Source organism: Protobothrops mucrosquamatus, unplaced genomic scaffold (assembly GCF_001527695.2).
Source record: "Protobothrops mucrosquamatus isolate PMUCROS unplaced genomic scaffold, P.Mucros_1.0 scaffold462, whole genome shotgun sequence".
NCBI lineage: Eukaryota > Metazoa > Chordata > Lepidosauria > Squamata > Viperidae > Protobothrops > Protobothrops mucrosquamatus.
In genome coordinates, this window is record NW_015386783.1 from 935,027 (window position 1) to 949,648 (window position 14,622).

General features: G+C 46.7%; 1 protein-coding gene across 1 annotated transcript; it reads right to left on the minus strand.

Moving 5' to 3' along the window:
• Positions 1-262: 262 nt before the first annotated feature.
• On the minus strand, positions 263-12,153 carry GPAT4 (glycerol-3-phosphate acyltransferase 4). The gene is made up of 12 exons (XM_015816517.1): positions 11,910-12,153; positions 7,729-7,798; positions 7,330-7,627; positions 6,277-6,351; positions 5,349-5,438; positions 4,354-4,447; positions 3,238-3,353; positions 3,062-3,117; positions 1,770-1,855; positions 1,336-1,464; positions 1,150-1,229; positions 263-393 (listed from the first exon to the last, which is right to left on the minus strand). The coding sequence occupies exons 1-12, from the start codon at positions 12,072-12,074 to the stop codon at positions 285-287; spliced, it is 1,368 nt and encodes a 455-aa protein (XP_015672003.1). The 5' UTR covers positions 12,075-12,153; the 3' UTR covers positions 263-284.
• Between the last annotated feature and the right edge of the window lie 2,469 nt (positions 12,154-14,622).

A 14,622-nucleotide genomic window follows, 5' to 3' on the forward strand; every position in this document is an offset into this window, starting at 1 on the left:
GGTGGACTTCCGCCGACTCCTGCCAAAGATGACCAGCGCTGCATTGGCCAAAGTTCCTCGGTTGCTGCTGCTGCTGGGTCTGAGCTGGAGAAATTACGACAAGGTCTCTTTTCCTTTGGACACAAGGGAGCAGCACCGTGGGGAGTGGGCGGGGAGGGGGGGAGAGTTTGAAAAATGGATGCTGCTGCAGGTCATCTAGGAGTCCCAAGACCAGGAATTGTTCTTAGGCAGTCAGTGCTGTAACAGATCCCCCCCTATTCCCCCCCCTCCCAATCTCTGGGAGCTCAGGAGCGACTTCGGTCCTCGTGATTGCCCACGATCATCTTGCTGTAGAGCTTCTGCTGCTCTTCTTTGAAGGTGTCCTTCACCTTTTCCCTCTTTAGGCCCCCGTCCCTGTGGGAAAAGAAGGACACCTGTCAGAGCAGGACTGCGACTCGGGACCTGAGCGGGAGGGCGGCTAGGGAACCGGCGTTTGGGGAGCACAAAGAACAGGATTCCCCAAGTGGCCCTGCAGGAAGTAGGGTTCGGGTTTGTGCTGTTCCCCCAAGATGCAGAGAAGCTCCCTCGGGGACTTGATTACGCCCTCTCCACCTAGACCAGTGGTTCTCAACTTTTTAATGCCGTGACCCCAACCGGTCGTAAGTCGAGGACTAAACCGGTCGTAAGTCGAGGACTAAACCGGTCATAAGTCGAGGGCTAAACCGGTCGTACGTCGAGGACTACCCAACCGGTCGTAAGTCGAGGACTTTCCCTGCCCGGGAGCGCCGCGCATGCGTGGTTCCGCCCCCTGCGCCGGCCGAGGCGTAGCTGGCAAGCGGCAGAGACGGAGCAGGCCGACCACCAGCTGGCCCAGCCCAAGGGAGGTAAGGCACCCGCCGGAAAAGGTGGAAAAAAATGGCGGACAGCCTTGCTTGGCGACCCCCATGAAATGGTCGATCGACCCCAAATGGGGTCCCGACCCACAGGTTGAGAACCACTGACCTAGACCCCCTGCGGGAAGAGGGTTACCTGTACTTTCCAAGCACAAAATATCAGGTGAGCAGGGCAAGACTAGGCCACGGGTGAGATTCACACAGATACACTTATCTCCTTCCCTTTGCGCCCTCCACCAATTAATCAATCAATCAGCAACAACATGGACTGGCTTACCACAAGAGGTCCACCAGGCCTCCCTGCCTGGCAATGGCAGATTTCACCCGGTTGGCAAACTGCACTGCATCTTCAGCAGGCTGAAAGGAAGAACGGCCAAGAGGGTCAGCCTGCTTTCAGAAAGAGTCCTGGGAAAGTCTCCGCCGATTTTCCCGGCATCCAGAGGCCCGGATCAAGTTAACTCACCTCTCTGGTCATTGGGGGCAGGTACCAGACGCTGCAGACAATTGCCCAGCTAGTCATCATCCTGAGCAGATAGTTCACCATGCCGTATTTGCTGCTGTTAAAAAAGGCATCTCCAAATTGGGGGTCATACTGAAGACAAAAAAAAAAAAAGGGGGTGGGATGGGATGGGGTGGGTGGGAGAAAGGCAAGATGGCGAGAAGATCCACTCAGAGCACAAGAACAAGTGCCCCAAATACAGCATGACAGCACACGATTATGGGATTACAGGAGGGCATTCCAGAAGCTGCCTTGAGAAACTGTCGGGTCCCACCGACTTTCAGATATCCCTGCCACACCCGGAAAGCAGAGCCCCACCTACCTGTCCAGGTTCCCCTCTTACCTATGTCTCATACCTTCAAGTTTCATTGTGTTTGCTAAGCAGCAAGAGTGCTCACCTTGATAGCGACAGGATAAACTATAGCATCAATCTCAAAACTCCCTTTCTTAAACATCATCACGGAAGTGTTGTTGATACAGGTGCCTGTTAAAAGAAATGAAAGAATATCTCCTGTGAGACTTAATTAGGGACCAGCCAGACCTCAAAATGAGAAGCCCCTGGATTGCTGTCCCAATCCATCTAATTGACACGAATCTGATTCAGAGTGGCACACAGAAGCACGCCCATAGGTTTGTTTGAAAACAGAACAAACACTTTAATTTACACTGCTCACTCCAAATAGTTACTGTCAGTTCAGAACAGAAAAATGGGAGTGGTTATCCTCTTTTGTCCCCTTTTTTAGTTATTATTTTTATGAAATGTTTTATGAAGAAATGCAAGTGGAGCAAAAGAAAACAAAATAAAGAGAGAAAAAGCAAAACTGAAAATATAAGTAAAATTGAATAAAAAAAATTTTTCAGGACGTTAATTTTATGTAATTAAATATCTTGGGCCACTTTAAATTACAGATCTGTTGAAATCAAGTCAATGTGGAAAAATAACATGATATAACCAAATCCAAGTAAAAAAAATACAATAATTTCTAGCTAGAAGAGTCTATCCCCAGGGGTAGGCAACCTTGGCTCTTTTATGACTCGTGGACTTCAACTCCCAGAATTCCTGAGCCAGCAGGAATAGCGGTGAGGACCTAATTTCCACCATGATCATGTTCCTCCAGCCCAAGCAGCAACGTTCAGTTTAGGAAAAGGAAGCTCAGAGCTATGTCTGTCTCTACTTTTTGGCTGGCTCTATGGTTTAAAATGCCAACTTTCCATTTCATTCATTTTAAGCACAGCAATGTATGGCTGTGAAAGTTGGACCGTAAGAAAGGCTGAGCGCCAAAGAATGGAGGCCTTTGAACTACGGTGCTGGAGAAGACTCCTGCGAGTCCCCTGGACTGCAAGGCCATCAAACCGGTCAGTCCTGGAGGAGATCAACCCCGACTGCTCTTTAGAAGGCCAGATCCTGAGGTTGAAACTCAAGTACTTTGGCCACCTAATGAGAAGGAAGGACTCACTGGAGAAGGGCCTAATGCTGGGAAAGATGGAGGACAAGAGAAGGAGGGGACGACAGAGAAGGAGGTGGCTGGATGGAGTCCCTGAAGCAGCAGGTGTGAACTTAAATGGACTCCAGAAGATGGTAGAGGAGAGGAAGGCCTGGAGAAACATTATCCATGGGGTCGTGATGGGTCGGACACGACTTCACAACTAACAAGAAGAAGAAGCAACAGGCTCACTCATCTGGGCTTACCTTCAGGGAAAATAAGGATGGGCAGTTTACTTTTATCATTAGCATGTTCTGATAGCCTAAAGGAAGACACAGAGAGAAAAAAAGAGATGTCAGCAATGCAGGACCGGATTCTCAGTCGCCTACCCACAATCCAGGAAGAGGTGAGGTGGCTCCCGTCCAAGTCGTGGGCTACGTACCGTCTAGCCACTAGATGGCGATCCTTGACCTCCGAACGTTCAAACCAGACGTGAGGGCAAGCCTTCACCATGGCCCTCTGTATGACGCCCATGAGCCCTCCGTGGATTTGGCCCACCTGAGCAAAGAAGAAGAAGAGGCCAGAGGTCACTTCCCGCAGCAGCAGTGCCAGAACAACACAGCTGGCCTCAAACAACAGGCAGTTTAACTCAGAAAGAAAGTGCCTTTGGCTCCTAAGACCCTCTGTCCTACAGAACGTCTAAGCATTATGGAGCAGGATACGTTGGGGAACTGGGAACGCTCCAGAGGCTGGGCTATCTGCCTTCCCGTTGTCCAAAGATGCAGGCTACTCCAGTGATGGAGGAGAGGAACTGCTCATTTCAAGGGATGTGCTGGTAGGCAACCAGAACAGACTATTGTCAAAGCAGGACTTTCTCCAGCGGACAAGTGGAGAGTTGCTTAGAATCCTCTGCTTGGAAGGTACCTTGGAGAACTCCTAGTCCAACCTACTGTCCATGCCAGGATTCTTTCTACCATCCTGGACAAATGAACGTCTGATCTTTTCTTGAAGACCTCCAACGATGGAGCACCCACAACTCCAGGAGGCAAGCTGTTCCGTTGATTGATTGTCCTCCCTGGTGGGAAATTTCTCCGTAGTTCCAGGTGGGATCTCTCTTTAATGAGTGTCCACCCGTTGCTTCTTGTCCTGCCCCTCAGGAGCTTTGGAGAGTAGAATAGAATAGAATAGAGCTGGAAGGGACCTTGGAGGTCTTCTAGTCCAGCCCCCTGCTCACGCAGGAGAACCTATACCATCTCAGACAAGTGACTGTCTAGTCTCTTCTTAAAAATCTCCAGTGAGAGAGCTTCCAAGGACAAGAGAAGCACAAATGATTCTGGACAAGTTGTTCAGCTACCCCACTTGCTTCAATCATTTGACTTCCATCCAAATGTACGAGTGATATTGCTGAAGAGGTGACCGGCACCTATGGAGGCTATGAGGGGCACTGCCCGTGTCAAGAAAGCCATTGAAATGAATTCAGTTTGACAAGAGCATATAATGGGATTTATTCTGCACCAGTTGGGAATCACACCCACGCACGAAGACTTGCTGTCCTTACCATTGCATAGTAGCCATCGCTGGCCAGAATTATGACGTCAATTGGAGAGGTATGGTTAGCCACACAGATTCCTCCGTTGCGGGGCCTGTTTTCCCTAAGGTTAGGAAGGAAAAAGAGATTACATGAAAACCTGAAGCAAATGCTCAACTGATTCAAGAATAAGGCAGATAGCTTGTGTGCATGAATCCTTCACTCCCCAATCCCCACTCTTAATGGACAAAGAACCTCTAGGCCAGAGTTGGGGAACTATGGCCCTTTTATGACTTGTGGAAGTCAACTCCCAGAATTCTGGGAGCTGAAGTCCACAAATCATAAAAGGGGCCATAGTTCCCCACCTCTGCTCTAGATCTTGCCCCACAGACCAGAACATTATATATTTAAAACACAAACACAGAACCCCCCCAAACTTATCTGAGAACTCCAAAATGCTGTACCAAAAACCTTCATAAGTGGACAGTTGCCTAGATAAATTATACCACAATCTGCATTTCCTTCTCCATGGCTTTTAGCAACCTTTCGTCAATTTTTGCTATTTATGAGGAAAATGTATCCCTCAAGCAACAGAAATCTCATCCAGCCATCCTTCCGTTTTCTGACAAAATAATGGACTTTGTTCACAAACGTTTTATCATCTCAGCGCTATTAGCATTCAGTAACTTTGGCATAAAATGCTGGCTGAGTAATTCTGGGCCAGTCACTCCCTCTCAGCCCACTCCACCTCAGAGAACCGTTGTGATGAGGAAAATAGGAGGAGGAAGGTCTACTACGTGTGTTCACTGCCTTGAGTTGCTTATAGAATACAGATGCGATGAACATCTGGTAAATCAACCAATAAATCAAATACTTGTTAAACGTTTAGAATGTTTACATATCAAATCTCTAGCCAGTTTCACATTTTGCCCATGCTACCTTTCCAGAGAATCATGGCACATAGAAAGTTTTGTTCTCTTTTGGGTCAAATAATTTCACAAATTTTCACCCAGTCCCCACCATACCGGTGATGATAGGTGATGATAGCTGTAAGAGCTCTTATACAGATCCGATAGCACATCAGGTGCACGTGCCTGCTGAGGAATTCCTTGTGCCTAAAGACAAAAAGAACCGTGTCATTCCATCTCAATTTAGAATTCAATGCAACTGCTAACATAATTTATATATAGTTACTTTGCCCTTTCCCAAGCAATGCTTACAAATCTCAAGGAAAAAATAATAAAACCACAACAGTGCACCCAATTTTTAAGTGTCGCCGACTCACAACATTAATTAGGTTAATTAGGAATTCCCCATCACGAAAGGCCACAATTTAGAATAGGTGGTAGGTATAAGAGGGGGCGGCGAGCTGTGGAAAGGCCAAGAGTTTGGGACAGGCATTTCCTTAAGATGGTATCCAATAAATAGTTAAGCCGGCCTTTTGAAATATACCCTGAGATCCGCCAGCCTTTTTGCAGAATGACCTATTACTCCACTCAAATCTTTTTTTTGTGTGTGTGTGTGTGCCCTCAAGTCATTCTTGACTGTGGTGATTGCCTGGGTAAATCCCAGCTATTTCCTTGGCAAGATTTTGGGAGTGGGTTGCCTGCCTCCTTCCTACAGCTAACTGCCTCTCTAACCTGCCCGCTAAGTTTATTTCACAATCCCTCAAGAATCCGAGGACGGCATCCCACAGGAATGGAAAGGAATGCCAGAGAAGGTGGGTCTCACTTCTTTTAACTGTTGGCTCTTCTGCCAAAAGAGTTGGGTAGAGAGAAGGAAAATTAGGTTTATCTCTGCTGTGGAAGGACAATCCAAATCATGGAGAGGACAGCAATTCAACCTATAAGAGGTGACCAACCACTTCACAACCCCAACAACTGATTTCTTTTAGATGTTTGGCTTCCTCCTTTTGGATGGTGAACTTCAGGTAGTCTGCTGCAGAGGACTCACCTTCCGTTGGGTAAGAAGCCCACCATGGTAGTGCCTGTCACCAAAAGGCCAATACCGGTAAAAGCCAGGGCAACCCTACAAGGAAGGTGGGGAGAAGGGGGAGGAAGGGAGAACAAGGTATTAAGGTACAACCTCAGAGCATTCAGATCACGGCAAGACAGCTTCTGTGCTTCTGCTAAACCTTTCGAATTGGGGCTGACCAACAGGAGGATTTTCTACCCTGGGAGAGATGGACAAGTAGTCCTCGACTTATGACCACAATTGGGCCCAACATTTATGTCCCTAAGCAAGGCTTTGGTTAAGTGAGTTTTGCCCCATCTTACCACCCTTCTTGCCACAAGTTGTTAAGTGTACCACTGCAGTTCTTAAGTTACTGACAGGGTTGTTCAACAAACCTGGCTTCCCCATCGACTTTGCTCGTCAGGAGGTCGCAAAACGGGGGTCACGTGACCCTCCCGGGACACTGTGACCGTCATAAATGTGAGCCAGTTGCCAGGTATTTTAATTCTGATCACGTGACCATGGAGATGCTGCAATGGTTGTGTGAAGAACGGTCGTAAGTCACTTTTTTTCAGTGCTAGTGTGACTTTGAACAGTCACTAAATAAACTGTTGTAAGTCGAGGACTGCCTGTAGCACTAGGGTTTCGCTCTAGGGATTGTCCAGGACAGGGATAGGCAACCTTGGCTCTTTTAGGACTGGTGGACTTCAACTCCCAGAATTCCTGAGCCAGCCATGCTGAGGGCAAAGGGAGAGGTTTCCAAGCTGAGCCATGCTGGCTGAGGAATTCTGGGAGTTGAAGTCCACGAGTCATGAAGGGGCCATAGTTTCCCTCATGCTGGCTGAGGAATTCTGGGAGTTGAAGTCCACGAGTCATGAAGGGGCCATAGTTTCCCTCATGCTGGCTCAGGAATTCTGGGAGTTGAAGTCCCCGAGTCCTAAAAGAGCCGAGGTGGCCTACCCCTGCTCTAGGGATGGTCCAGGAGAAACAGTAAGGGGTCCTATCCTCCTCCTGGCTGTCCGGTGAGAAGCCTGAATCCATCCTGGCCTGTACCTGAGTGGCAGCAAGAAGCAGTAGCGGATCAGGAGTCCCGTCCCCCAGAGTACTGTGAGGCGCAGACTGATGTAGTGGAAGTTGTAGTTGGTCCTGCTCAGCAAGTTCCAGGACTCCAGCTCTTCTGCCGAGAAACGCTTGGTCACCTCATCGTCCATAATGCTCTCCACACCTTTGCGGCTGAAGTAAAAGATGTCGGAGAGCTCAAACTCAGGGGCGTCCAGGGTCTTGTTGCTGGAGCTCCTCCGGTTCTGCTTCATCTCCTCTTCCAACGAGGTGGGCTCTTTGGCAATGATCCCTGCAACAGACACGCACCTTCCAGCCAAACAGCAGGAGAAGCAGGGCCCGACATGCCTCCCCCCCTGCACCGCGCTAAGAAAAGGCACCTCTCCCTCTTACCGTTGACACAGGGCTTATAGACAGGGTGGTTCTTCTCTTTGGCGCTCCGCTCAATTCTTAACGTTGCCCACTGTAAGACACAGAGAAAGGAAGGAGTGAGATCCTTCAGACCCGGACGTGAAATCTATTTCTTTCAACCAGGGTGCAGATGGTTCCACGAAGGAGCGACAAGTTTAAGGGCGAGATCGGAGGCGGGCAACTAAGGCAATGCCTGATCAGCAGTTCATCTCACAGCATCAGGTCCAAAAAGGAGAGCGAAGAGGTGCTGATTTCCTGTCCTGCTTCACCAGCTTCCACTACTAGGCTGCTACTGATTCTGAAAAATGCTGGACAGGATTAAGGTCAAATCCAACAGCTTTTGGTCTGTGGGAAGAAACTTGCCAATTGAGCCCTCAGCAATTTGCAGTCAAGATAAATTCAGTCAAATTACAGTGAACAGAGCAGGCAGTGAACTCTGTTAGAGAACTCTGCAGCTTGACAATGTGATCTGCTCAGACACCTTGCTAAATTGTTGTTATTAATTACATTTATAGCCACGGTCCCAAAGACTGCTAAGTTGTAATCTGTTTGATAGCTTCTGTCTTAAATGTGCTGTGTAACACCAGCTCCTATGATTTGTAAACTCTGGATTGTATATTACTAGACAGTGAGAACTTATAGCTTATTCCAGGAAAGGACAGTTTTTTAACAGCTGAGGGATGAACTTGTTTTTTTTTGTTTTTTTTTGAGGTGGCTGGTTGAGCGAGGCTGAATTTTGGAATATTGTTTTATTTTTTTAATTAGTATAGTAATACAGCTGTTTTAGGGCTTATACTTCATTGTTGCAGTAAATATGAGAAAATTGCATCTCTCAAATTTCCTTTTCATTCCCTTTTGTCCTGGATTGCTGAAAATTAATGCCACACTTTGCCAACCACGAATGTAATAAACTATGGCATAACAGGCTGTGTGAAATCAGTGTGGTGGTCATAGACATCCTCTAAGTAGAGGATGAATCATTATAGAGAAGGAATGCCTTTGGCATAGAGTCTCTAGAACAGCTCTTCCTGTCATCTTATCTCTGCCTCTTCTCTCCTCATTCCTTTCTTATCTAGTCCACTGAGTGGGGAAAATTAAGCTGCATTTTATGTTGGGATGAGGAACTCATCCACCATCTGAAACAATTAACTTTGCTTGTGGACAGTGAAAACCTGCTCTTTTAGACTGCTTCCTTGGGCAAAGAGGAAGCTCTGTTTAAACCTGGCCATGGATTTCTTTTCAGCTTTAAAAAAAAGAATAAACAAAACTGGCTGGTTCAGATGACAAGGGTGGTGTTATTGTTGCTTGTTGGTGTCTGCAAGGTTGTTGTTTTTTTGTGCTTGTTTTTGGGTATTCCACTCTAAACATCCTCCTCTTGGCAGTATCTGAATTCCTGACAACACCTTTTGATAAGGACATGGAGTCAGACAGGGAAAACGAGGCCCAAACCCAGATTATAAGAAGCCTCAGGCAGCTTCCACCTAATTAGACAAGACAAGTCTGAAAAATAAATAAATAAAAGAGTGCTGGCTTAGCGTCAAAAGAAGGATTTTTATCATAATTGGAACGCCAGAGAGGAAAAGACAGACTCTATGTTTAAAGTGACCTCCAAGCTGCAGAATAATCCGCAGGACATCCCGCCATGGTAGGTGGCGCTAGAGTTCACTTCTCTGCTGCTAGTTCCTGCCTGTCTACCCTTTGTATCTGGCGTCAAACAGGCTGCCCGCCCACTAGGCCAGGGGTCGGCAACCTTGGCTCTTTTATGACTCGTGGACTTCAACTCCCAGAATTCCTGAGCCAGCCATGCTGAGGGGAAAGGGAGAGGTTTCCAAGCTGAGCCATGCTGGCTCAGGAATTCTGGGAGTTGAAGTCCTCGAGTCATGAAGGGGCCAAAGTTTCCCTCATGCTGGCTCAGGAATTCTGGGAGTTGAAGTCCTCAAGTCATGAAGGGGCCAAAGTTTCCCTCATGCTGGCTCAGGAATTCTGGGAGTTGAAGTCCTCAAGTCATGAAGGGGCCATAGTTTCCCTCATGCTGGCTCAGGAATTCTGGGAGTTGAAGTCCTCAAGTCATGAAGGGGCCAAAGTTTCCCTCATGCTGGCTCAGGAATTCTGGGAGTTGAAGTCCACGTGTCATAAAAGAGCCAAGGTTGCCTACCCCTACACTAGGCTGAAAGAGGAAGGGAAAGTGTCCAGAAGGTGTAGAAGAAGAGACATTTCTACCTGGCTGATTCTGTATATCCTGGGCACGCAGTCCTCTCCCACCCCTTTCCCTTCTTGGTCCCTCTGGGTTGCTCCTGCTTTTCTTTTTGCCAAACTCCTTCATTTCACAACACAACATCCACATGGCCTCCTGAAAGCAATTCCTGGAAACTAACCTATGCTTGCATTATGCAAAGGTCAGGCTCACCCACAGGGGTGCCTTCCCCGTGTCACTTGCCTACTTCCTATCTGACCATCTCAGTTTAACACAGGCTTAAGTAAGAACCTTAGAAGCACGGCTAGGTCTATACCAGGGGTCTTCCAACTTGGCCCTTTTATGACTCGTGGACTTCAACTCCCAGAATTCCTCAGCCAGGCATGCGATTCTGGGAGTTGAAGTCCACAAGTCATAAAAGGGCCAGGTTTGAAGACCCCTGCTCTATACTGTAGTACACACAGCGAGGAATGATGCCTTGAGCTCCTGGAGGAAATACGAAGTAGATACCTAACAAAAAAAGTGCAGAATCCAATTTCTTGACAGACTCTACTTTCAGGTTGAAAAGAAGGAAAAACAAGTTGGGATAGGAAAAAAGAATGCAAGTAACGCTTGAACGGTAGCTAGAGAGATGATTATGAAAGATTTTCAGTCCTAAGTGTAGCATTTTCACCCATGTTCTACAAACTACTGTACATTATGCAAAATATCATGGTTGTGCTGTACAAACTATGCAAAGGGACACATGCTACAAGAAGCTAAGAAGCTTAAAATGGGCATGAAAATGGAGAACTGGGTTCAATTTGTACTTGGTCAAACAATCACAACACGCTGACAAAATCTGAAGTAGGGTGGGCCAGGCTGTGAAAGGGTTGTTGTGCATGGAAATACTGTCCCAGAAATGCTGCTATTCCATATCCTAATGTTCTTAGGATATGGAATAGCATGATGAGTAAGATACTGCTGTCACTAACTTCCTTTGAAAGGAAACTAAAAAAAAAATCTCTAAATGCACTCTGCTGTCCGGGTTTTAATAACGGCATCTTATTTCCCCTTTTTTTCCTGTTTTTATTTTTCCATAGTTTATTACTGTTAATCTGTTAACAGGACCTGCTTTCGACACGATCTATTACACAACACCATGATTTGATTTTAAATGATTTCAAAAACAACACTGGGAAAGCTGAAGTAAGAAATATTTTAAGTTAGACTCGCAACTGTCCCGTGTGTCCCGATTCTGGCTGAAATGAGGATTTTGGAGGAATAAGAAAGAAAAGAGGGTACGTAATTTCCCAGTGACTGGTTCCCTGGGTATAGTTATTTGTGTGGCTGCACCAGCCGAGGCTTTGGTAGAATTAATGAACGGTGGTATAACGGATGTACGGGGTCCCAGGGTGCGCATCAGGTGAGTGCTCAGGGGAGGCAGCCCTCAAGAAAGTGAAAAATGGAAAAAAGAGGGAGGTTCTTTCCTGCAACTGCCTCAAGGTGACCCTCAACATGATGTATAGCTTGCTCCTTTCCCCCCCTCTTCCATCCTTGAAATATGATGAGGGGGGGAGAGAAGGCCCAGCTTAGGCCTGCTCAGCATTAGGAAGGCCCACCGTCTTCCTGTTTGGTCTACCTAAGAGTCGTATTTGAGCTGGAGAAGAGCTGCTGCTGCTGCTGCTGGGCTACTATTCCATTTTGACCCGAAGGCAATTCCTATACAGCGGAAACTTAATTGTTAAGCAACACCCTGCATCTGTTTGCCAGGGACATCTTCATTTGTCCTTACGTCACAGGTCCCAGTGACGGTGGCAACCAATGAGAGCGCTGGACTTGCCTGAAACTCCCCGTTTTCTAATCCGACATACAAGACCGGTGTTGAAAGAGCTCTGATTCATCGTTTGGTGCTGCTGGCGGCCACAACCCAGTCTCAGGTTGCACTATTCCTCCCCAACCCCCAGGAATGCTAAGGAGGTGAACTCACCTGGAAGATCCGTAGAAGAGTTTTCATGTAGAGACGGCGGATGCCAAAGGAGACTCCAAAGATGGCTGGCACGATGATGAAGACCAAAAGCAGAGTGAAGAGGACCGTCAGGGAAATGCCCAGCAGGTTAACTACCAAACTGTCAAAGGGCAGCAGTAGAAACATGATGGTGGTGAGAAGGCAGGCCTGGCCACAATAGGCCAGCGCCCTGCAAATTCCTGAGAGGCAGAAAGAAGCTGCCCTGGGCAGTCAGTCAGTCAGTAAGTCCTTTCCCCTGTCAACCAACAACAGCCTTGAATGTGCAGCAGGTCTCTGGCCTATCACAGGGGCCATTTCAGAGTTCACACCCTTCCTCCAGTGGGCTGCGGGTGGCCAAGACCCCCCATGATCTACTCTGGAAAGAGGCCACAGCCCAAACTGAAACTGGGAAGACTGGCCAGGGGTGAGATGGTTACACAACAGGCCCCTGCACAAGACACTGGAAGGGCAGGGAGAACCGTGCCCAGAAACAGCTCTCCAAATGCTGGAAAGGCAAGTCGTGTTGGAGTTTTCCGAAGTGCAAAACGTCTCTTTGCGAGAATGAGGTGTGCTCTTTCTCTTGTTCTGCATTGGAGGGAAAACTGGCACCTTGCAAAACTACAGCCCTTGCCCCCAGGGCACAAGAGCCAGCTCTGGTTCTCTCCTGAAACGTGTGGCAAAAATCCGACGGAGGCCGCTAGATCCCATCCAGCGCAGGAAGCTGTAAGATGTTCTCTTGTCCATGGAAGATGTTCTTAAAAGTACGGCATTCCCAGATCCAATTCACTACATGAGGAAAGAGAAAGAAAAAAAACACAACTCTGTGAGACCACCTAACCACTTCTACAAGAACAGGTGGTGGCAGCAATTTCTCACTCAAAAGGCAGGTCATAAGCTTAGTAAGGTCTGCTTATAACTGAAGACTCCTTTAGGTCAAGGACCCACAAATAGTGTTCCTAGCTTAAATACTCGCTAGTATTTATGTTAATCATCTGTGGTCCTACCTATTTGACAGAAGGAAACTGATTTGTCAAAGTGATCAAACAAGTGACTAATTATAAGCCTGGCACGCTGTCACGGAAATAATGGAATCCTAACCGGTACAAAAAGTGTTGGGCACATAGAACCCCCTTCTTCAACCTGGCACCCTCCTAACGTTTGGGGACTGCAACCCCCAATGGCTGGGAGACGTGGAGTTTACACTTCTAGAGAGCAGCAGCTTCAGAAGACTGATATAGCACTATTTTTCAAGACAACATTTCTACAACTTTATACTGCTTTCTAGCACCACGTTATTAACAAGGCGGTGTCCATTCTTTAGATACTATAAAATCTTTTTTTAAAAAATCACTAGACAAACTGTATGGACGTGAGTGGAACACTTTCCCTCAAGCATTAAAAAGCCCCATTTTCTAGATGAATCTGACACATTAAAATCTTTTCCTGGTGGTCTCAGAAGAGGTCTGTGGATCAGACTATGGAGGGAGCAATCCTGAGAAAAGAGGTAGCTAAAGGATCTCTGTTTTAAGCACTAGCAGTACATGCCACTGAATCACAGATGCCATAAATCAGAGCCGTGATTCACTTTTTTTTCTTTCAAGACTGTCCTGAGGAAGTACACTAATGAACAGGACAGATGTACGTGGAATAGCTAAATAAAACAAAAAACAAAAAGTGCACCTCATCCACACATGCTGAATCTGAGCCCAAATGAACAGATCAGGAAATTTCCCTTTAAAACATTTCCAGACATTACTGAACGTCATTAAAAGTACAGTCCAATCCATGAAAATGAGTCCAATTTATAGAAAACTCTGCATTTTACTCACAGTAGACATTAAGCAAATAGAAATTACGCGGGAATGGAATAAACAGCTGGAGCTGCCATCCAAGGATTCCCTTACAGGTAAAGAGGCAGAAGCAAAAAATCTCTGGAGAGCAACTCACCTCCAGCCAGCCTCCAGCGAGATCTTAACTGCAATAGCTTATAGCCTTGCATCACAGCGGGAGAGGAATAGTAATCAGATGTTTGCAACCACGTGTATTCCCTACACAATGTTCCAAGAGATTCCAGAGTTCAGGCTCAGAATGAGGAGCGTGTTTTTTTCCATATACAAATACATCAGAATCGTGACAACTGACTGCCTGACCGTCCTCAACTAACCCAAGAGTTGGCAGTAAGGGACAGCATACCTGTTTCCCCACTGGACTAACAGATCAGACACGTGCACCTGATACAAGCAAGAGCAAAGATCTAGATTAATGTTAATCGTACAGTCCCAAGGGCAGAAGTAAAAGATATTTTTTAATCCAATGCTCTCAGAGGACAGGTTTGGATGCAATTCCCAACATCTGCAGCCAACTCGTAGTTCAGATGGTCTGGAGGATACCTGACTGGTAAAGGTTCATGGAAAGAGATTTTCACATCACAGCCATCAGGGAAAGCCAATTCTTAAATGACAAGTTTATTATTTGGCTGTGAGATCACTGACTGCCCATTCAATTCCAGCGAGGGAGAGTATATTCTATTTGTCTTAATATTGTATCAATATATTCGCTGGGAAAGGTAGATAAAAAAGGAAATAAATTTCCACAATTAAGATGTGGATTCAACTGCTCTAAGCCAATGTTTCTCAACTTCAGCCAATTTTAACTCCCAAAATTTACATGAATGTTCTTCAAACTTGGCAACTTT